This window comes from Bos taurus, chromosome 5 (assembly GCF_002263795.3).
Source record: "Bos taurus isolate L1 Dominette 01449 registration number 42190680 breed Hereford chromosome 5, ARS-UCD2.0, whole genome shotgun sequence".
Classification (NCBI taxonomy): domain Eukaryota; kingdom Metazoa; phylum Chordata; class Mammalia; order Artiodactyla; family Bovidae; genus Bos; species Bos taurus.
In genome coordinates, this window is record NC_037332.1 from 7,498,058 (window position 1) to 7,522,266 (window position 24,209).

The 24,209-nt window shown below is 40.0% G+C and overlaps 1 protein-coding gene across 7 annotated transcripts in view; it reads left to right on the forward strand.

Annotated features, from left to right (window-relative positions):
- NAV3 (neuron navigator 3) overlaps nt 1-24,209 on the forward strand; it is an 893,819-nt gene that overhangs the window by 708,140 nt on the left and 161,470 nt on the right. For all 7 annotated transcript variants that reach the window (XM_059886494.1, XM_059886491.1, XM_059886495.1 and 4 more), the window contains 2 exons: nt 15,274-15,382; nt 16,047-16,430. In XM_059886494.1, the coding sequence (XP_059742477.1) occupies nt 15,274-15,382; nt 16,047-16,430 (493 nt within the window). The remainder of the gene's footprint in view (nt 1-15,273; nt 15,383-16,046; nt 16,431-24,209) is intronic.

Genomic DNA, 24,209 nt, shown 5'->3' on the forward strand with positions numbered 1-24,209 from the left:
TCTTGGCTGGATAAGATCAGATTTTGTGAATTTTTAGAGGCTATACAATTTGGAAAAGCCTGAAAATAATTTTAAATATACAAAATTGCATTATTTAGAAAGGGACTCAATCAAGTTAGAAGCTCTGTATATTAAATCATTGGCTTCACAGTGGACATGATGTCCTGGTACAGTCTTCCCTGACCACATTGCCACATCTTCTAAAAACAGTGCCTTGATTTTCTTTTTGGGAACCAACCACAGCCTCATCAACCTTCGTTCATATGGTTCAGATGAAATTTATCCAAGCAGATCCTTTCAGAACAACCCATTCTGTTGACCACAGTGACTCTTTCAGGGGTGGACATGTGACCCAAGTCAGTTGAATTGGAACCAGTGAGAATCAGTCTCAGAATTTTACCTGTTAGGAAAGAGACCTGTGTTTTTCCACTAGATCCTAAGTTAATCAAAAGAAAGCTTGGAGGTGCTGGCAGTTACCTTCACCTCCCGTGAAACAAATGTAGAGAAAACAGAACCTGAAGTAGGAGAGAATTAGCTCAATGTCTGAGCTCTTGAACAAGCCATGTCAGAAACTCTCTCTTCCTTCTTCCCTGCACTTTTACGTTGTGTTACCCAAGAAAATCCCCGTCTGCTTAAACAAACATTAAAAGCACCTCTACTGCGTGACCTGTGAGAGGCATGACCTGTAAAGTTCTCTGATACTGTTAAGGAGCAAACCTGAATGGTTCATTTTGAAAAGCAGACTTGTTAGAGGGATTCCCTAAGTTACCTAGGAAGCTCAGCTTGCTATATAACTCATGTGAGTTAATAAGAACAGTGTCTTCATGATTAATGGTACCAGAAGTTAGAAATGTAGTTAAATTGAGGTGTAAATATAAATGTCAGAAATGCATGACACTCAATAAAATAGCATTTTCTAGAGAAAGCCCAAGACTTTTACAGTTTGGAAACCTTATATCCCTCCAAAGTCTCTATGTATTTCTCTCAAGTTTCCTATTGTTTCTCATGTTCTTGGGGAGCAAACTAGTAATACTCACCCAATCTGATGATGATGTTTCTATTAAGTATTGCAGTCAGGTGATGCGTTTCATGAAATTTGTGACACAGAGTGAGTAAGCTTCTTGCTTCCAGCCTGTCCTTTAGGAGTCATGCCATCCTCTCAGTATTACAAGTTCAGCTGAAATAGCGGTTTAGATTTTACTGCTTGGCTTGGGTTTTATTCTTTATTTCATTGACAAAAAGAATTTGGCCACAGAACCCATCCCTTTCATCAAGTGCCAAGAGATTCTGCCAGATGCTAAGTGGGCTTTACTTTTCATTTCAGTGGAATCGTTTAGAAAGTTTTTAGATATTTTTTAGTACATACATCTACACATGTCCCTTGTTTTGCATAAGGCTGTCTACCAATGTGTATCACATTTATTTAATCCACTTTTTCACCTTTATCTAGAATTTATATTCAACTAAAAAATGATGGTAGATGCCAAACTGAAACAGAATCAGCAAAGCTAATATATCATTTGTAAAAACTTAATTAAATAATTGGATGGATTCAGGAAGTAAGAATTTAGATTAAACAGAGAGATAAACTAATGGTTACATGTGTCTTTTTCTGACTTTCCAGACTTTGTATTGAATAATGGGAAATACTTCATATTAAGATCTTTGTAAATGATTATTTATCTTGCCTCTTTCTTGGACATTTATAAAAACTAAGATGATCAAGCTCGGGTCATTTTAAATCAGTTTAGATCTTCTACTTAAATAGTTACTTTATAATTATGCTTACTAAAGAGCTCAAAAACATTCCTTCTCAGAACATTGTAGTAGCTATGTTTTATGTGAGGTATTGGCTAAATTAGAGTGATTCACATCTTCAGCATTGATTGGGGGTGTTTGTCTATTATGCCCTGAGGCTTCCTCTTCCACCTTGTGTAACGTACATTTAAACAGTTTAATATAAATATATATGAATACACCCATGTTTAAATGTACTCCCAAAGCAAGAAGAGATAACTGCCTCTAGAGAAGCAATAATTAGGTTCCCAGCTGTTGTTCAGGGTAGACTTAAGGACTTAAGGATATAGTTCCCAGAGGAAGAACTACTATAACTACAAGTTGACAGTGTCTTTAAACAAAGAAACAAACACAAATGCCCTTTTGATGCTTTTCTCTGTTAGGATTATGTCTTCAAAATAACCAGCTTCTCGTTACTTAATCCAGTGGACTTAGCCACCTCTTCCTAAATTCACTCCTACAGGAAGATTATGTGTTTTGCCCCACTGAATCAGAATGGACTATGTGGATTCGTTTGACCAGTAATTATGAATGGAAAAATGACATGAGCCATTCTTGAGCAGAATCTGGTATTTCTCATCTCTTTTTCCTTCTTCTCCCCAACTATGGGAAGTTGTTCTTTTAGTATGGCTCTTAGTATGAAGGGTACCTGGATCAGAACTGCAGCCAACGTAGAGTGGACATTAATGTGAGCAAAAGTGCATCTTTGTTACTGTAAGCCACTGACATTTCTAAATCACTTATAAATACAGTATAACTTAATCTAAGCCAGAATTTCTCAGCCTTGGAACGAACCACTGACATGCAGTCTGCATAATTCTTTGTCAGGTGGGAGGAGGTTCCCTGTCATTGTAGTGTGTGTAGCAGCGTCATTGGCCTCTTCTCCAAGGTGTCAGAAACACCACATCCCCATTTGTGACAAACAAAACTGTCTCCTAATTCTGCTAAATGTCCCCTCAGGAGGACCCAGTTGAAAACCACTAGTCTCAGCCTATAAGTTCTTAAAGTGGGGTTCCAGAGCCAGCAGTATCTACTACATCACCTAGGAATACGTTAGACATGCAACGTCTCAAGCTCCTTTCAGACTATCTGAATGAATAGGGCTGGGGATGGGGCACCGCCAGCTAAGTTGTAATAAACCCTCAGAGAGGTTCTGAACATTTAGGTTTGAGAACCGCTGGTCTAAGCTGACTGGTACACAAGTTTCCTTGTATAAAGAGAGGGCATCATTATTGCTTTTACTTATATATGCTCAACTGTTAATGCCTAAAGCATAAGAATTCCATTTTTGGTGAATCTGTAAGACTTTAGAAGATGCTACATGTGTACTTCAGCATAATACCTATCAAACAAATTAATGTTTTCTAACCTTAGCAAATTTACTCTGGTCTTGTAATCTAGTGATTCACTGGATCACAATAACTCCAAGTGAAGAAAGAACAAAGCAAAACAAAACTCCAAAGTGGAGTAGCATTCTAATCTTTAAAAAAAACACTTTATAAAATGATGTCGTAGAAGGACAGTTTTCGGTTTCTGTGATTTAGCCTTTGTACCCTTATTTTATTTAAACATGATATATTTATATATTTATTTATCTCTGGCTGTGCTAGGTCTTTGTTGCAGCACGGGCTTTTCTCTGGCTGCCGCCAGCAGGGCTGCTCTTTAGTTTCAGTGTGTGAGCTCCCAGTTGGGTGGCTCCTCTTGTGGCAGAGCACAGACTCTGGGGCAGGCGGGCTTCAGTAGTTGCCAATCCCAGGCTCTAGGCACAGAGTCAAGAGTTGTGGTGCTTAGTTGCTCTGCGTGCAGCAGGTGGGATCTACCAGCATCAGAGACTAAACCTGAGGCTCTAGCATTAGCAGGTGGATTCTTTACCACTGAGCCAGCAGGGGAGACTTAAGCACATTTTATATAAACATAATTTATTTTTGATGAGTGGAGAATTGAGAATCTGTACTTAAAATTCACAGGTTCATTTAGTCTCAAAATTTTTTATCACAAATAATTGCCATTCTTTCCATCTGATTCTCTTTTATGTATCTGTGTACTCGTGGTCCCTCTTGAGCTTGAGCATAAGCAACAATTATTTTGCAAAGTAAGTTGTTATCTATGTAAAGGTGTAGGCAGTGTACATTGTAATGATAATTTATATAGTTAGAAGATCGGGCATCCCCCTACCCCCAGCTTTGGTCTTCCCTGGTGGCTCAGTGGTAAGGAATCCACCTGCTAATGCAGGATACAAGGGCTCGATCCCTGGGTCAGGAAGATCCCCTGGGGAAGGAAATGGCAATCCACTCCAGTATTCTTACCTGGTGAATCCAACGGACAGAGGAGCCTGCTGGGCTACAGTCCATGTGGTTGCAAAAGAATCTGACATGACCGAGCAAATACAACAACACCTAGTTGAAGTTAGCAATATGAGGTGAAAAATCAGAATTAACTAGATCATTTTAGCTCAGAAAATTATGTGCTAGGGAATTATATCACTTTGAATGACACAAATATTTTAATCTGTTTCTCCATGCTTCCCCCTTTTGGAGAGGAATGTTTACGGACAGAAACAATCTCATAAGCTTTTCCTTGATACTCTTCTCATTAACTCTCAGTAGAACATGGTCTCTACTACACTTGATAAGTATTTTCAAAGTCTTCCTAAAATCAGAATTTCAGGATGGCAATTGTAACCAGTGCAAGATAAATACAAGAAACTTACCCTTTAGGTTTTCTGCTTTTTATCAAAAGATTAAAAATAAATATCTTACACAGATTACAAAGTGATAGGTTTATAGAATAGACTAGGAAAAATGTTCCATGTCAGAAAACATAATATACATTTTATGTTTTTGGCACGTCACTGTCTTCCACACACTTAGCCATTAACTCTCAATTATATGCTTTGAGTAAAAATATTCCTTCTCAAAATTAAAAAAAAAAAAAACAACTTTTAAAGGTTTTATTTTTTGCTATTTTTATAGGAAGAAATCTTGATTTTTATTGTACAGTAGGATTGTATAATACTAAATATCCTCAAAATAAAAAGCCCTTGAATTTGCTCTTTAAAAGAGAAGGTGAAGTCTTTCCCTTTAAACCATTATCTGCCTGCCGGTGGAGAGTGTTTTTTAGGTCCTTTACACTCTTGAATTTGATTTGTGCTTTTGTAGCACGAATCCCAACATTCAGAAGACAGATCTGCCTGCTTCGGCTGCCTGCAGCTTTGGAGAATTAGTCTGTCATTCTCAGTGTCGTGGAGTGTGTTATGTGTAAGAGTGAATAAGTGTGTGTGTGTGTGTGTGTGTGTGTGTGTGTGTGCGTGCGCGCGCGCGCGTGCCTCTGTATCTGAGGCGGGGTAGCCTAGAGTGATTTAAATGTGAAGAGGGTTAATCGTGTAGCATCTCATTCAGGCTTGGCTTTGAAACCTGTGGCATGCCAGGCTGGACAGCCGCTTCCGTGCCTCTGCTTTAATTTAGCAGGATGTTTGCTGCCATGGCAGCCAGCAGCATCCACTGCAGCAGCAAGGAAGAGCCGTAGATCTGCGAATGCAGGTGGAATACTCAAACACGAGAGGCTCGTGCAGGGCTGGCTTTGGTGCTTAATCTGCTCTTACAGGGCTCTGATGAGGAGGCTGTGCATGCTACACCGTGTCAGTTCCTCTAGAGTTAAGGGCTGCAGACCCAGATCAGTGAAGGGCTGGTGAGAGACAGGGAAAAAAAAAAAGCACAGGCAGAGACATCTGGGGTGCTTGTGCTTCACTTCCTCGCGTTTGGGAATACAGAAGCGATAGAGGGAAATGTGGACCCGTCTCCCTGCTGAGACATGTGATTGGATGAAGATTGGAAAACGTGGTTGGCTTCCTGTGCTACTTTGCAGCTGGAGAAGTGTCTGGTGAACTCTCTTCTGCTTCCGATATGTCCAAGCAAAATGTTTGTGAGTACTGCTGATGAGGGCAATGACGTGGCAAGCTGAATTGTGGGCAACTCATTGATTGTGCTACAGCTCTAGAATCTAACGTGAATGTTAGATTCTGGGCTTTTCTTGAAGTGCATGTGTTAATTATAAGCAAAAGGGCCAGTTGACATCTCTGTGCAGAAAGACAATATGAAGTCTAACTGAAAAAGAAGCCAATAAAGAGAGCCATGCAGCGGCCGGCTGAACTCTCTGTGTTTCGGAGCAAAGAAGTAAGGCCAAAGAGAGCTTGTCTTCAGAAGCAGAAATCTCTGACCAGTCTGTCCCTCACCAGTGAGGGGGAGAGGCGCCCTGCTGTGCGCATTTCCAACTGGTTTGGAAATGCCGCCAAGGCCAGCCAGAGGGAATCCAGCTATGCAGAGAGGCGCTCGCTCTCCAGGTGCTCGTCCCGCTCTGTGCAGTCCCTGTACCACACAAGCCTCCCTGGGGCCTGGAGCCTTCTGCCCACCAGCCGCTCAGGCAGTGAGAACTTAGAGGAGTGGACTTCCAGAAGAGGCTTAGAAGGTGAGAGCGATGAAGACAGCTGGTCTGAAGATGAAAATGTGTCCTCCAGGCCCGGCAGCCTCAGCCGGAGCTGGGCTGAGGAGGAGGGAGAAAGCTGCCTGCGGGAAGGCACAGCCCATCTGGATGAAGATGTCATCCTGACGATGCTGGGCGATCTGGAAGAGGCCCTTTACACTGACTTGTTAGGTAAGTTGGGTCTGCTCCTGAAAGGAGGATGGAGTTTTAAGGAGCTGCCCTTTTGCATGAGCCATAGAGCTTCTGTTCTTCCTACTGACTTTTTTTTTTTTTTTTTTTAAAACCACCGTGACTCAAAAGAATTTTAAATTCCTTGTGTCTTGAAATGATTGTCTTTGGCAAACTGAACTATGAGAAGTAGTTGTAAAGTCTACATGGAGAAAGTGAATAGCAAGCACCTGCCCTGGGCATTACTGGCTCAGAGTCTAGATAGCCATAATTAAGTGTTCACGATTTAAAACTCCAAATGTGCTTTTTACTTAGTCTTCAGTAGGGTCTATTTGTTCAACTTCTCTCAAGGTGACCTCACCACAGATTTGAAATGAAGAATGATGGAGCTCGTGGCTCAATATTTTTGTGCAGTCAACTTTTTCCTGCTGCCTCCCTGGTGTCTGAAGGATGGCTTTGTACCTCAGTGACAAGCACCATGCGTTCTAGTTAGACTTCCAGAAATGCAGAAGTCTCTTCTGACAGCTTGACTACTTTTTAAAAAGTGTTGGACAAAAAATATTTAGGAGTGTGTACATTGTAACTGTTCAAATCACTATGTAGATGAGTGTGAACTGTTCTGATGCTTTACAAACTAGGCCTTTTTGATGACATGGTTGTTAGGAGTAACTTCTGATATAATCTTCAGTTAACTAGGTATGAATAAGTCTGAAGTAACTCTTTAGTTCGCCACCTGCCTGAATAGGTAAACTATATGAAAGCGAAGTGAGATACTTTAAATCCAGTGCTCTACTGTACCATATTTATATCATAGGGTGCCTTCTTCAAAAACTCTTAAGTGTTTAACCATTGACCACATCCTCTTTTATATCAGTGTGTTTATTTCCACAAAGGCCTTCATATAGAACCCCTTATAATCACAAGAATTAAACCAGACCAGTGATCTCTTTGTTTCTGATTCATTCAGCTGATGCCAAATATAGGTTTGCTTTTATTCTGTTTGTAGACCTTCCTGTTACAAGAGGTTTTATGAGATTTTCTGGAATCTCAGTGAATCAGCTTTAGAAGAAGAAAGCTTAGAGAGACAGCAGAGGCAAATATCGCTCCATTTTGCATGTCAGTTTAGCTTTAGAAGAAGAATGTTTCTGCAGTTGAAGGAATGGTGATTTCTGAATCTCAATACCCTAGATGATCAAACACTGAAGATTTACTTCTTCACCATTGTGTGATTTCTGTGATGAAAGCTTCTCATAAAAACAAACAAACAAACAAAACAAAACAAAAAACTGCATCCAGAAAAAGGCAAGAAAAGGAGTCTTAAGAATTAAGACTCCTTTTTCTTCTCTTGATACTCTGAAAGGGTAGAATCAAATCACATTTGTGATGTGATTCAAATCATACCTTGAAAGTGGTAGCATTTATCTTGTTCTGAGTACCTCTTATGTAAGTATTTTCAAAGATACGACCAGAGTGAAGTCTTCTGACAGCGTGTGTTGGTTGTTCTGTTCAATTATAGCAGGCTGTGGGTGGGTGTGTATATGACACATGCCTTTTTGTGCATAAATAACTTGGAGCATTAGTGTCAGAGGGTCAGCTCTCCATAGGTGTCTGTGTCGTATATGGTTCTTAAACAGAGTATCTGCTAATTGTATTTATGGGATTGTTCTCCGTAAGGCTTTTTTCTCCCCCAACAGATGCCAGTATTCAAAAATGCAGATGAGAAAGTGAGAGGAAGAGTTTATTCAAACAGCTCTGATATGAATAATCATATCAGGATAATGAAGCATTGCAAGGCAATTCCCTAAATAATGATGCATTTTAAGTTGGTAAATATATCCGAGCCCATAGCACACAGGAATTTCAGGATTTCTGCCAGGTGCTTAACTGGGTTCTGCTTCTGACTCAAAATGGCCTCTTCCAAGTTAGTTTTTAGGCAGAGATCCCTGAGTTCAATTCTTTATTCTTATATATTCTAATAAATCAGATAGACTAGGGTTTGTGTTATAACTATATAGGAGAATATTTAAAAGATAACTAGTAAAACTGCTAGTTATATTTTGCTATTTTTGCCCCCTAATGTGTCTGATTTACCCTGATGAGTTGAAAAATGTTGTATCCAACTCCCTGTTGGGGGTAATCCACAAAACCCAAGGTGATTTCTCCAAATAAATCAGACAGCTAAACTCTAAAAAATAATGTTTGTAATATGGCTATTGTAGAAGATATAATTCTCTGTGAATAAGGTTAGTAAGAGCTGACTCATTGGAAAAGACTCTGATGCTGGGAGGGATTGGGGGCAGGAGGAGAAGGGGACAACAGAGGATGAGATGGCTGGATGGCATCACTGACTCGATGGACGTGAGTCTCAGTGAACTCCGGGAGTTGGTGATGAACAGGGAGGCCTGGCGTGCTGCAATTCATGGGGTCACAAAGAGTCGGACACGACTGAGTGACTGAACTGAACTGAACTGAAGGTTCATTCATATATAATTTGTTTTCCTCCTAAAAGATAACAGGACTGGCAGTGTTCATGTACAATTCATGTAATTAAAGCCTGAAAAATAACAGCAGGACCACACAGTTTAAATGGTCTGTCTGCCGTTAGGTAAAGATTCAGAAGCACCAAACTAAGCCAGTTATTCTGTGTCCTGCTCAGAGAAGAGATATTACAAGCCAAGAGAAAACAGTTCACACTAATGTTGAAAACTCAAAGTGAATTTCAGACTATGGCCTTCTGGAAAATGTGTGTATAAGCCTTTACTATTTTGTCTGACACTTAAGAGGCTTCCTTCAGGAATAATAGCTAGATTTAAGGTTATAAAAATGAAACGGAATACATTTTTGTGACTAAATACATTTCTCACTAAATGCATTTTTTTCTAACTTTTGTAACTAAATATTTCATATTATTTGTGCTTTTATATTTTACCTTTTAGGTTGACATTCTCTCCCCACCACTATTTCTCTAGACATCACTTGGATACAAATTTACAGGCTGTTTCAAGTTCGTGCCATCCTTAGGGGGTTTGCAAGTACATTTAACTTTATCTTGCCTTTTGTGGGTCATTGAGAACATTTACTGCAATAAATTTTGATTTGGTTATTATCTTTCCTGACGTGAATGAGGCAGCGATTATGTTCTGCTCAGTTAGTGCTAGGAGGAAATGTCCATTTGTCTGATGGTTATGAGTGGTGCAGTGTCATGAGTGGATGTCATGAGGAGAAAAACCAGAGGAGGGAGAGAGGTGATGGTTTTGAAACATGAGGGAAGCTGTGTAAACAAGCAATGGATTCAGTGGGAAGAATCCAAACACTTAAGATGCCTGCTGGATTGGAAGAAGGAAACTTAAAATGTGATAAAGGTGTTTAAAAAAAAATGATGAGTGAAAATGGAATGTCTGAAAATATAGTGTTCTTAAAGTTTATGTAAAAAATGTTGAAAGTAATTCAAATATCAGTGTTATTAATATTAAGAAATTGGCAGGTAGGTGATTGAAATGCAGTTTGATTGCAATGTGAAAGTTCTCCCTGAGGGAAAGGGCTTGGTGACAGGATACATATAAAGGTATATTTTGGGAAACTTGTACAAGGGCAATATTGTTCTTTCTTTACTCCCTCCAGTAAAAGTCATCTCAACACTTTCTTTTTTTTTTTTTAATTTAATTTAATTTTATTTTTTAACTTTACAATATTGTATTGGTTTTGCCATGTATCAAAATGAATCCGCCACAGGTATACACGTGTTCCCCATCCTGAACCCTCCTCCCTCCTCCCTCCCCATACCGTCCCTCTGGGTCATCCCAGCGCACCAGCCCCAAGCATCCAGTATCATGCATCGAACCTGGACTGGCAACTCGTTTCATATACGATATTATACATTTCAATGCCAGTCTCTCAAATCATCCCACCTTCTCCCTCTCCCTCTCCCACAGAGTCCAAAAGACTGCTCTATACGTCAGTGTCTTTTTTGCTGTCTCGTATACAGGGTTAGTGTTACCATCTTTCTAAATTCCATATATATGTGTTAGTATACTGTATTGGTGTTTTTCTTTCTGGCTTACTTCACTCTGTATAATAGGCTCCAGTTTCATCCACCTCATTAGAACTGATTCAAATGTATTCTTTTAGTGGCTGAGTAATACTCCATTGTGTATATGTACCATAGCTTTCTTATCCATTCATCTGCTGATGGACATCTAGGTTGCTTCCATGTCCTGGCTATTATAAACAGTGCTGCGATGAACACTGGGGTATATGTGTCTCTTTCCCTTCTGGTTTCCTCAGTGTGTATGCCCAGCAGTGGGATTGCTGGGTCATAAGGCAGTTCTATTTCCAGTTTTTTAAGGAATCTCCACACTGTTCTCCATAGTGGCTGTACTAGTTTGCATTCCCACCAACAGTGTAAGAGGGTTCCCTTTTCTCCACACCCTCTCCAGCATTTATTGCTTGTAGACTTATGGATCACAGCCATTCTGACTGGCATGAAATGGTACCTCATAGTGGTTTTGATTTGCATTTCTCTAATAATGAGTGATGTTGAGCATCTTTTCATGTGTTTGTTAGCCATCTGTATGTCTTCTTTGGAGAAATGTCTATTTAGTTCTTTGGTCCATTTTTTGATTGGGTCATTTATTTTTCTGGAATTGAGTTGTAGGAGTTGCTTGTATATTTTTGAGATTAGTTGTTTGTCAGTTGCTTCATTTGCTATTATTTTCTCCCATTCTGAAACACTTTCTTAAGACTCTTGCTCTCTTACCACCACTTAGAATCATCGGCTTCTCTACTGTGTGACGTGTTAGATATACCACCACATCAGTGTTAACTTTAATGTGTCTCCGGTTTGGTCTCGTCCTTCACTATTACTTTTTTTCTGCCACTTTTAGTAAAACCCCTTCTTTACCTCTGCCTTTCCTATGACTGTAATGATGTTTTTTTCTGTTGTGTTCAATCACTCAGTTGTGTCCGACTCTTTGCAACCCCATGGTCTGCAGCACACCAGGCTTCCCTGTCCTCCTCTATCTACAGAGTTTGCTCAAACTCATGTACATTGAGTCATGATGCTATTTAACCATCTCATCTTCTGACACCCTCTTCCCCTTTTGCCTTCAGTCTTTCCCAGCATCAGGGTCTCTTCTAATTAGTTGGCTCCTCACATCAGGTGGCCAAAGTATTGGAACTTTACCATCAGTCCTTCCAATGAATAGTCAGGATTATTTCCTTTAGGATTGACTGGTTTGATCTCCTTGCAGTCCAAGGGACTCTCAAGAGTCTTCTCCAACACTCTTCTAAAACACAGTTCTAAAGTATCAATTCTTCGGTGCTCAGCCTTCTTTATGGTCCAACTCTCACATCCATACATGACTACTGGAAAAAACCATAGCTTTGACTAGACAGACCTTTTTTGGCAAAGTAATATCTCTGCTTTTTAATACACTATCTAGGTTTGTCATAACTTTTCTTCCAAGGAGCAAGAGTCTTTTAATTTCATGGCTGTAGTCACCCTTTAAGATTTTTCTTATAAATCCTTCCTTTTCCTTCAGGGTTCTGCCAGATTATTTGGAAATAAGAGATAGACTTCTTTATAACCATTTCTCAAATATGCTGTGTTGTATTTATGAAGAGGAGAATAGGAAGAATTTCTGGAGAAGGTGTAATTAGAGTCTTAACGGCTAAGTTAAATACAGTTCTGATATTTAAACACATATTAATCTCCTAGGTTAGAAATCACATGGATTAGGATTGGAAAAGTTTATGCCATGTGCATGAGGATACAATGGGCGACTTTTTTATTTCTTTTTTTATTGAAGTAGAGTTGATTTACAATGTGTTGTTTTCAGGTGTACAACAAAGTGATTCAATTTATATATATATATATATATATATATATATATATATATATGTATATACACACACACATATAATGTATGCATACTCACATAGTTTTTTCAGATTCTTTTCCCATACAGGTTATTACTAAATATTGAGTGAAGTACCCTGTGCTATACAGTAGGTCCTTGTTTACTTTATATATATAGTAGTGTGTATATTTTACTCCCAAATTCCTAAATTCCTAATTTATCCCCTTCAACCTTTCCCATTTGATAACCATTAGTTTGCTTTCTATGGCACCGCACTCCAGTACTCTTGGCCTGGAAAATCCCATGGATGGAGGAGCCTGGTAGGCTGCAGTCCATGGGGTCGCGAAGAGTCAGACACGACTGAGCGACTTCACTTTCACTTTTCACTTTCATGCATTGGAGAAGGAAATGACAACCCACTCCAGTGTTCTTGCCTGGAGAATCCCAGGGACGGGGGAGCCTGGTGGGCTGCCGCCTATGGGGCCGCACAGAGTTGGACACGACTGAAGTGACTTAGCGGCAGCAACAGCAGTTTGCTTTCTATGTCAGCTTCTATTTTGTAAATAAGTTATTTGTATCATTTCTTTTACATTCCACATATAAGTGGTATCATATGATATTTGTCTTTCTCTATATGATTTATTTAACATAGTATGATAATTTCTAAGTTCATGCTTGTTGCTACAAATGGCATTATTTCATTCTTTTTATGACTGAGTAACATTCCTCTGTGTGTGTGTGTGTGTGTGTGTGTGTGTGTACACATGCATGCAACTTCCATATAGTTAATTAGGGAAGTTTCTCAATATTTTCTAAGTTTAAAATAATAATACAGTTATTAATCATATGTCAACAGTTCAAATAATTGGTAAATTAAAAGGAAGAGATTTTCAGACTGGCAGAAGAATGGTGGTTGCTTTGACAATCACCCAGAATGAAGAAAAACGAACAAGGTAGTAATGTGTGGCTGACCACGGAATTAGCAGTTGTCTTTTTGAGGGCCCACCATGGTAAAATAGTGTAAAGTTGCTCTCTTGGTTTCAGAGTTATGGGGATCCCTGGGTGGAAGTTAAATGGAGACAAATTATTACTCATCCTCAGAGTTGTTTTTATAATTAGATCTAATTAGTCTAATATTGGAAAGAACCAGCTCTTACTGGAGAAGAGGAAGTCTTTCTAATCTTAGAGGTTTCAGATAGATACACATGGCCACCTGACTAGTGAGACAAAGATTTGTTCCTTCATTGGCTGAGAGGTAAGGCCAGAGAATCTTTGATGTCCCCACCAATGGTGAGTTTCTATTATAGGTGTTAAATGCTCTATAGATGTTAAAGAAAGAAAGTGAAATCGCTCATTCATGCCCAACTCTTTGTGACCCCATGGACAGTAGCCTGCACCAAGCTCCTCCATCCATGGGATTTTTAAGGCAAGAGTACTGGAGTGAGTTGCCATTTCCTTCTCCAGGGAATCTTCCCAACCCAGGGATAGAACCCAGGTCTCTCACATTGTAGACAGACAATTTACTGTCTGAGCCACCAGGGAAGTCCATATAAATGTTAAATGGGTACAATTTTTCTGTATTTTTTTTTAATATGGCATAAATATTGTGAAAAAAAAGCAAACAGGTTGACTATCTACCTATATTCTTAAAACAGATTGTAGATATTTGGTTTGTTTATGTTACAGTCTTTATTCTGGAATTTAATACAGAATAATTTAATACTGTTTTCTACCTTCACTTTTCCTCCTTGTTTTTTTCTTTTCCCTCCTTCCCTTTTGCATCTCCTTCCCTGCCATCCCCTCCTTTGTCTTCTTCTTCCTCCCTCTCCTACCTTCTGTCTCCTTAATTCATTCATTCCCCTTCCTCTCGCCTTTTTTCTTTTTTTTTAATTCCTTCTTTCTTTTTATTTAAAATTCCTGATCATTGGACATACTCCTGAGCTACATTGAACAAAATGGAGACTATGATTTCTCTCCTCCCTTTTCAGGTTCTCCTTATTTCCAGATTCACCAGCTTGAAAAGGTTACTGGCCTGGACTTTATTGCATGGCCATAAACAAACTGGCTTAATGCCCCCTCTGCCCCCGAATGATATGTTAAGGTTGTATAAGGCCAGCATTTGTCACCCTGGCAGAGCTGTTTATTTTATGTGTAGACTTGTTCCTAGATTAGATGCTTAGGACTTTGTTCCAACTCTTGGTGTCACATGTGCATGGTCTGGTTCCCTGTAGAAAGTGGAGGAATAATTACAAATCAAGTTCTGAATCTTTGTTCATTAGTCTGTTGAAAGACTTGAAAAGATATTGCTTTATGAGAAAAGGCCTCCATCTTATTCCCCTAAATCCAAATGTATACTTGCTACATAATAAGGTTATCTCAGCTACTCTGAGCACACTTTGAAATAGGCGATTATGGAAATAATTAGTTGCAGATTTTTAAATTAAGCTCAGAAACATGGAGCTGGTGACTCTCATTTTGCAACTATTAAGCTCATCAGTTCAGTTCAGTTCAGTCGCTCAGTCGTGTCCGACTCTTTGCGACCCCATGAACTGCAGCACGCCAGGCCTCCGTGTCCATCACCAACTCCCGGAGTTCACTCAGACTCACGTCCATTGAATCAGTGAGGCCATCCAGCCATCTCATCCTCTGTCGTCCCCTTCTCCTCCTGTACCCAATCCCTCCCAGCATCAGAGTCTTTTCCAATGAGTCAACTCTTCGGATGAGGTGGCCAAAGTACTGGAGTTTCAGACCTAAGAAATATTATTATATTATCACCACTTGAAATAATTATTTTTACCATTATATTTGTTTCTATTTGCATTTTGTTTGTAGAACAAAAAAAAATATAATTTCAGATTATATAGTTATTTGGAATTTTCTACCTATTATTTTAAGTTTTGATGAAAGGAACTCATATATATATATACACAATAAATGACATGAATAACAAATTCTTGTGTTACTTTCCTAGGTGAAGACCCTGAAACAAGAAGAATGAGAACAGTTAAAAACATAGCAGATTTGAGGCAGAATTTAGAAGAGACGATGTCTAGTCTTCGTGGGACCCAGATAAGCCACAGGTCTTCTTCAGTTCTGCCTGTTTGGGGGCCAGTAAAGAAAAAATTACAGCAAGCGCCTAACTTCTTATAATGATAAAGAAGGGATTTTAGTTTCCCTTTACTCTTTTCTCGCTTAAATTTTATGTGACAATCAACTGGTGACCTCTCAGCACCTATCCAGTGATTTTTTTACTCCTAACCATCTCTTCATATAATTTCCCATTCAGAGTGAATTAGCTACTGAACTACCACCATCACTGCTAAATGGATTTTCAGGCCTGCCTTAAATAACAATGGCTGATGTTGTAGTTAAAATGCATCTGAGGAGGCATGTTAGAGAGTCTCTCAGACTAATTGTCGTTAACTTCCAGAAGAGTTCCAGGAAGGCTACAGTGAGTTAAATTAACGGTTAGTTGAGAATATGAAACATTGTTTTACCTAAAATGTAATGATGGCCTTTCTTGGAAAGCAAAAAAGAAAAAGCTGTGGCGAATGCCCTTTCCTACATTTTGATACCTACAGAGGTGTTTAGAAATCTCAAAATGAATGTATAATTTGACTTCCATGAAAGTAGACATCGCTCCAAGAAATGACTCTCAACCATAAGCCTTCGCGTGCTCATACACTCTGGGTTCATGGCCCCAGGTGAGCCAGTGTCTAGTGATTTCTCTATTTTATTTGACAGCACCCTGGAGACAACATTTGACAGTACTGTAACAACGGAAGTGAACGGCAGGACCATACCCAACTTGACAGGTCGACCCACCCCCATGACCTGGAGGTTGGGCCAGGCATGCCCTCGACTTCAGGCTGGAGATGCTCCGTCCCTGGGTGCCGGCTACCCTCGCAGCGGTACTGGGAGATTCATCCACACGGACCCCTCAAGGTTCATGTATACTACGCCTCTCCGTCGAGCTGCTGTCTCTCGACTGGGAAACATGTCACAGATTGACATGAGTGAGAAAGCAAGCAGTGACCTGGACATGTCTGCTGAAGTCGACGTTGGTGGATATATGAGCGATGGTGATATCCTCGGGAAAAGTCTCAGGACTGATGACATCAACAGTGGGTAAGTGGCCCTGGGCCCTGGGCTCCAAGAGAATTGTGTAAAGAGCGTGGTCTACTGAGATGCATTAGCTATGGGAAGGGAATTTGTTGTTGTATAGTCGCTAAGTCCTATCTGACTCTTGCAACTCCATGGACTGTAACTCACCAGGCTCCTCTGTCCATGAGATTTCCCAGGCAAGAATACTGAAATGGGTTGACATTCCCTTCTCCAGGGGATCTTTCTAACCCAGGGACTGAAACTGTGTCTCCTGCATTGCCAGGCAGATTCTGTACCACTGTTCTACCTGGTAAGCCTCCAGGAAGGGAGTATATAAGGACAATTAATAAAGTTGTTAGAAAATGTGAGAAATCTAAGATTATTTTGGGATATTTCAGGCTTCTTTTCTGATCACTCATGAACAGTAAAATATCCAAAATTTCTCTAAAATCTTTTCATTATAATCCATTAATTTTTTCTATTGTTAATTCAGAGAAACACATGTGCCGTATGTTTTTCAGAGTGATTTTCACATGCTTCTTAAATCACAGATTTTGTAGTGAAGGACGTGGGAAGGAGACAGGAGGAGTTTTGCTGAACTGCTTGATTTTTGGGGGGCTTGTCAAAGCTGCCTGTAACTGCTCTAAGGAACACATATTTTCTAGTATTCTTAATTATGCACCTCTGATCTAACTTTTACATTTGCAAGTTTCCATCTGTTTATTCTCTTTTTTGTTGACATCTTAGCTTGTTTTCCTTCTGTTTCCTATTACATTCCAAAAAAAAAAAATATTGTGATATAAAACTCTCAAAAAGTATTTTGGCAATTTGGAATATTTAGTTCAATCTTAGGGTGATCCCCAGTGGCAGAAATAGAATAGTCTATTAAAACTACTTCTATTAATGACTGTAGTTGCCACTTGGAAAACTTATTACCTACTTCACTCTTGTCACGTTCTTTAAGGACGTTGTCATTTAACCAGCCCTCCACTAACAACCCTTATGTGGTGTGTATTTTTAAACCTGTTTTACAGATAAGGAAACTGATCACAGTTGGCCCCAATTGTATTAAAGCTAAGGAAAGACTAAAATGGCATTGGGACTCAGATACATCTGACCTCAAAACCCAGGCTCTGTAATACAAGGAAAAACTTTCCAATTAACTTTATCTATATTTTTCACGTGAGTCTGGGTTTTGACCTATTCTTTGTCCTTATGCTTCTGAGAGGACTAGTCTCAGAAGACATTCTTTATACAAGTAACCTTTCCTGACTTCATTCATGAAAAACTTGTTTGAATGGGGACAAGACCTTAAAAAGTACAAAAGTACTTTTGATCAGATTCATAGCTCTGCTTTGATATCCTGATACCCACCAGTGCACTCCTGGTGGCCACCTTCTTTGAGCTTGTAAGGAGCTAGAATTAGGGAGACAGGTTATTGTTAATTAGGGTGGGAGGTAGTTGAGTTGCCACTGGAGTCATAGTGTCTAAATTAAATCTCTTTCTAACATGTGCTGTCTGTGATCTCCTCGAGAGCTTAATTTATCCAAATTCCTCTCTGTAATAAAGACAAAATTGCAGAATCTTCATGAAATTGTTAGGAATGAAGAAAAACCCACAAATTGTCCTTAGCACAAAGTCTTTCACAATGTAAGTGTTCAGTAAATTATCAGTGTCATCACAATTAGATTTTTATCAGTAAAATTATTAACCTGATGATTAATAACCTAATAATCATAGGGTATGATCTCATATAGGAGATAGTTGAAATTGTGAGAGGTATGAAGAAAGAATCCTGGGAAAATAATAGAGAAGAGAGATCATAAGATGAATTACATATGTACCTATTAGAAAAATTTGTTGAGTTCTTCCTATGTGTAAAGCAACATTCTAGGAACTGTGTATTTAGTGGTGAACATATGGACACAGTACCAGCCCATGTATTATTCACATGTTAGTTTTTTTTTATATTTTTATGTGTTCATTTATTCAATAAATGAATAGTAATATATGTACATGTATATGTAAGTGTGTGTATATACATTCTTAGATAAGTGGGTTTTGAAGGCATTTTTTAAAAAAACTTGAGTTCTGCTTATAGTAATATATTTTACCAGCATACCCATACTCAGGAGCTATATTAGGTAACTTCTGTAGCCGAGAAATTTCAAAATCTCAGCAACTTAACACAAAGAAGTTAATTTCTCCTTCACATAAAACCCTTCCTGGCGTTTCTGGTCATCAGTCAGGGAATGTGTACATAAGACACATTCTTTCAGACTAGGATGATAGATAACATGGCTATTACCCAGGCAGATAGCCAGTGTCACCCTGGAGGTTAATTTCAAATAGCAGATGACAGATAGAGAACCGGGGTGTAAGAATGTTTCATATGCACGAGGCCCGGAAGTGGGGGTATGACTTCTACGCACATTCCCTCATGCAGAACTGAGGTGGCCGCATCTGATCGTCAGTGCAGCCAGGGACCACTATTCAGCTGCGTGCCCAGAAGGAAGAGGAAGCTGCCTGGATAAGAGCTGACTAGTCTCTGCAGAACTCTCTAATGAGAAATTTAAAAAATACTGTTATATCCCTTTTCCTTCTTGCTTGTTTCCTGACTCACTGGAAACCTGTTTCTCACTTCTGTTCTCTGGTTTTGTTCACTATTGGTCTTTCAAAGGAGGTCTTGAACAGCCCCACAAATGAGTCTGTAAGTACACGTTCGTGTCTGCGTGTGTTGTGTTGCCCACCCAAGTCACCCATATTCAGTGACTAAAGTAGAAGATGAAGAAAAAACAAAGTAAAAACAACCCAAAGCTTGTTTGGAAGCTCCCTCTGATGATGTTGATGTGCTTGGCCTTATGCACGCTCTCTTTTCCGTGGTGGAGTGCAGACACGGGAATGTGACACGTGACCGAGTCCTGACCCCGAGAGGAGGGTGATGAGCGTGGCAGAGGCGGGGCCGCTGGTCCCAGTTCAGCGGCAGCTGGGGTTGTGGGGGCACCCAGGGTGTGCTCTGCGTCCTCACCGCTCAGCTCTGAGCGTGCTATGCCCCTGTCGAAGTCGGAAGGGTGCGGTCCAGTGTGTCAGCCTGAAACTAAGAGATAGGAAGACATGCTCAGGGGAATGTTAATCTGATACTTTCCTTAAGAAAAAGGGCATAGAAATGTCTGTGCTACAATTCATGAAGAAATACTGAATCACAAAGTTAACTGTCTGTTCCCAATTTTTAGAACTATGTTTTAGTGATTAAATGGACAGAAAAAGGCTCAAAAGGCATAGCAGTGAATGAAGATGTTTCATTTAGGATTTTCTCTTCATATAACTGCAAGGTATGTCATGAAGTAAATGGAAATGGACTTTCTCTTTTTTTTTCATGTACTTCAGGTAGAACTGAGAAAATTAGGTAATGGGCATTCTGAGAATTCAAAATTTCTTGAAGCATGCAAAGGCTTATCTCTTTTTTTTCTCTTCTCAAAATTATTTTAAACACTTGGGGATGTGAATCTGCCAGTAATTAGGAATTACTCAGAGGAAGGCCTCTTACTTATAATGAATATCTTTGAAAAAGTCTCCATGTAGGGAAAAAAAAAAAGGAGTACTCTAGAAAATTGGAGGGGAAATTGCATATTTTAAATGGGTGGAAGCTGGAGTTATCTCTAGGTGTCACAGTGATAAATAGTTAGACCAAGAATATAACCTAAAATTCTACTTTAAATGGCCCAAACACAAAGTAATTTAATTCTGGAGAGTGACATTTTTAAAAGGGAGGTGGATACTTTAATCCTGCTTCTCCCCTGCGTGCAGGCATGAATCATGTCCGACTCTTGGTGACCTCATGGACTGTAGCCCACCAGGCTCCTCTGTCCATGGGGTTTCTCAGGTAAGAACACTGGAGGGGGTTGCCATTTCCTCCTTTGACCCTTCCTCATTTCTCCTGTAGTAAACTTTGTGAGTGACTGAAGCATGCATAACGTTGGAAAAGGTAGGGTTACCTGAATTGGGTTAAAAGGATGTACACGGTAAACTACTTATTCCTAATCATAATGCTTTACTTCATATTCAAGATATGAGAATTATTTTTAGTGAATGTAGAAAGTCTAATGGACAAATAGCTGGTAATGCTAGTCAGCATATACATAGCACTTATTATGTGCGCCAAAGATTTGATGCTTTTGAACCGTGGTGTTGGAGAAGACTCTTGAGAGTCCCTTGAACTGCAAGGAGATCCAAGCAGTCCATTCTGAAGGAGATCAGCCCTGGGATTTCTTTGGAAGGAATGATGCTAAAGCTGAAACGCCAGTACTTTGGCCACCTCATGCGAAGAGTTGACTCATTGGAAAAGACTCTGATGCTGGGAAGGATTGGGGGCAGGAGGAGAAGGGGACGACAGAGGATGAGATGGCTGGATGGCATCACCGACTTGATGGACATGAGTCTGAGTGAACTCCAGGAGTTGGTGATGGACAGGGAGGCCTGGTGTGCTGGGATTCATGGGGTTGCAAAGAGTCGGACACGACTGAGCAACTGAACTGAACTGAATACTCTATGCATTTTACATATATTAACTCATTTTGATGTTGTTCAGTCACCTGATCGTGTCCAACTCCGCGATCCCATGGACTGTAGCATGCCAGGCCTCTCTGTCCTTCACCATCTCCCGAAGTTTGCCCAAGTTCATGTGCATTGCATCGGTGATGCCATCAGCCATCTCATCCTCTGATGCCTTCTTCTCCTTCTGCCCTCAGTCTTTCCCAACATCAGGGGCTTTTCCAATGAGTCAGCTGTTTGCATCAGATGACCAAAATATTGGAGCTTCAACATCAGTCCTTCCAGTGAATATTCAGGGTTGATCTCTCTTAACATTGACTGGTTTGATCTCCTTGCTGTCGAAGGGACTTTCAGGAGTCTTCTCCAGCACCCCAGTACGAAGGCATCAATTCTTTGGTTTTCTGCCAGTTCTTCGGCACTCAGCCTTCTTTACAGTCCAGCTGTCACAACCATACATGACTACTGGGAAGACCAGCGTTGACTGTATAGACTTTTGTTGGCAGAGGAATATCTCAGCTTTTCAACACACTATCTGGGTTTGTTGTAGCTTTCCTGCCCAGAAGCAAACATCTTCTGATTTCATGGGTGCAGTCACCATCCACAGTGATTTTAGAGCCCAAGAAGAGGAAATCTGTCACTACTTCCACTTTTCCTCTATTTGCCATGAAATGATGGGGCCCATTCTTGCCTGGAGAATCCCAGTGATGGGGGAGCCTGGTAGGCTGCCGTCTGTGGGGTCGCACAGAGTCGGACACAACTGAAGTGACTTAGCAGTAGCAGCAATGGGGCCCAATGCCGTGAGCTTAGTTTGTTTAATATTTACTTTTAAGCCTGCTCTTTTACTCTGTACCTTCACCCTCATCAAGAGGCTCTTTATTTCCTCTTCGTTTTCTGCTGTTAGAGCGGTATCGCCTGCATATCTGAGGTTGCTGATGTTTCTCCCGCCTGTCTTGATTCCAGCTTGTAACTCATCCAGCCTGGCATTTCTCATGATGTGCTCAGCATATAGGCTAAACAAACAGGGTGACAGCAGGCAGCCCTGCCGTACTCCTTTCTCGATTTTGAACCAATCAGTTGTTCCATACAGGCTTCTAACTGTCGCTTGTTTTTTTTTTTTTAGGTACAGTATTCTTTATTATAAACAATCAGATAACAGTGTAAGTGTGCATTTGAAGGATAATTGAGGCCTAGCTATAATAAAAAACATGACTTAAATAGAAATAGTTTCTTGTTAGTTTGTTTTACATTAATTTGAACTTAACACATGCCAAGATCATGTAATTTGTCATACAGTTCGGCCATTAGATCCTTAACAAGAGCAGACAAAATTTGGAATGCGTGTTACATTTTGCTTTATTTGTTGACCATGTATACCGAATATTCAGGACATACTCAAAGTTAAGCTAGTGCTTGAAGTCTAACAAGTAATACTTAAAAAATGTTTTTGTTGCTGTGACAGGGTGTTCACTTCCTAAGAAGACAATGAAAAGGAGATTCTGTGGAAAGCTTTTAAAGAGATGGAAATACCAGACCATCTTACCTGTCTCATGAGAAACATGTATGCGGGTCAAGACTAACTGTTGCTTCTTGACCCGCATACATGTTTCTCATGAGACAGGTAAGATGGTCTGGTATTTCCATCTCTTTAAAAGCTTTCCACAGTTTATTATGATCCACACAGTCAAAGGCTTTGGCATAGTCTGTGAAACAGAGGTAGATGTTTTTCTGGAATTCCCTACCTTTCTCTATGATCTAGCAGATGTTGGCAATTTGATCTCTGTTTCCTCTTCCTTTGACTTCCCTGGTGGCTCAGACAGTAAAGCGTCTGTCTACAATGTGGGAGACCTGGGTCCGATCCCTGGGTTGGGAAGTTCCCTGGAGAAGGAAGTGGCAACCCACTCCAGTACTCTTGCCTAGAAAATCCCATGGACGGAGGAGCCTGGTGTCCATGGGGTCGCAAAGAGTCGGACATGACTGACTCTTCCTTGGATTAAACCCAGCTTGGACATCTGTAAGTTCTTGGTTCGCATAATGCTGACTGAGGCCTAGCATGCAAGATTTTAAACATGACCTTACTAGCATAGGAGATGAGTGCACTTGTCTGATGGTTAGCACATTCTTTAGTTCTACCTTTCTTGGGAATTGGGATGAGGATTAATCTTTTCCAGTCTTTCCAGTGGCCACTGCTGGGTCTTCCAGATTTGCTGACGTATTGAATGCAGCACCTTGATGGCATCATCCTTAAGGGTTTTGAATAGTTCTACTGGAATTCCATCAGATCCACTAACTTTATTAACAGCAGTGCTTCCTAACTCATTAACTAATTTATATCTCACCATAATGTTAAGATGTAAGCGTATTATTACTGTCTCCATTTTACAGATGAAACACCTGAGGCACGGATAGATTAAGTAGCTTTAGGTAGAACTCAGAAAGTTAACTCATTGGCATTCCAAAAAAATACAAACTTACTTGATGCATGCATTGCTGAATTTGAACTTGAAAACAATTTGCCTCCAGTCTGCACTCTTAATCATCTTGACATACTGACCCTGTTGTCTACATGTCTCCTTGTCCATATTTCTCTCATAGAAGTTTATTCTTTTACAAACAAACATAAAAGAGCTTCACAGCAATCATTCATTGTTAGTATAGTTTTCCCTAGCTAGCACCTTTGATCAAGGAGATAACCCTTAAAATTATCTGTGCTCACCATCTCTGTTCTAGATGCTAAACTAGAGTTCCTTGGAAGTTAAACATGAACACAAATTTTAGATGCCCTGTGTTTTCATGTCATAAAAAATATATAATTGTTATATTAAGTTTCTGATATGAAATATTGAGTGTAAAAACAGTTCTAGGAAGATTGGTAGGGACATGGGTTTTGAATCTTTCCAAATCTCCACAAGAAACAGACAAAACAACTAGATAGCTAAGCCATAAAAAATGATCATTGTTTACTTAAAAAAGCTGATACCAGGTATCATCATCTCAAACCCCAGGTATAAGTAGTGAGGGACAATTAGTCAAGAGCCAAAGAATCAGAATTATACTAGCTTGCCTGTGTGCTCAGTTGAGTCCAACTTTTTGCTGCCCTGGGGACTGTAGCCCACCAGGCTTCTCTGTCCATGGAATCTTCCAGGCAAGAACACTGGAGCAGGTTGTCATTTCTTACTGCAGGGGATCTTTCCGACTCAGGGACTGAACCCACATCTCCTGTGTCTCCTGTGCTGGTAGGCAGATTCTTTACCA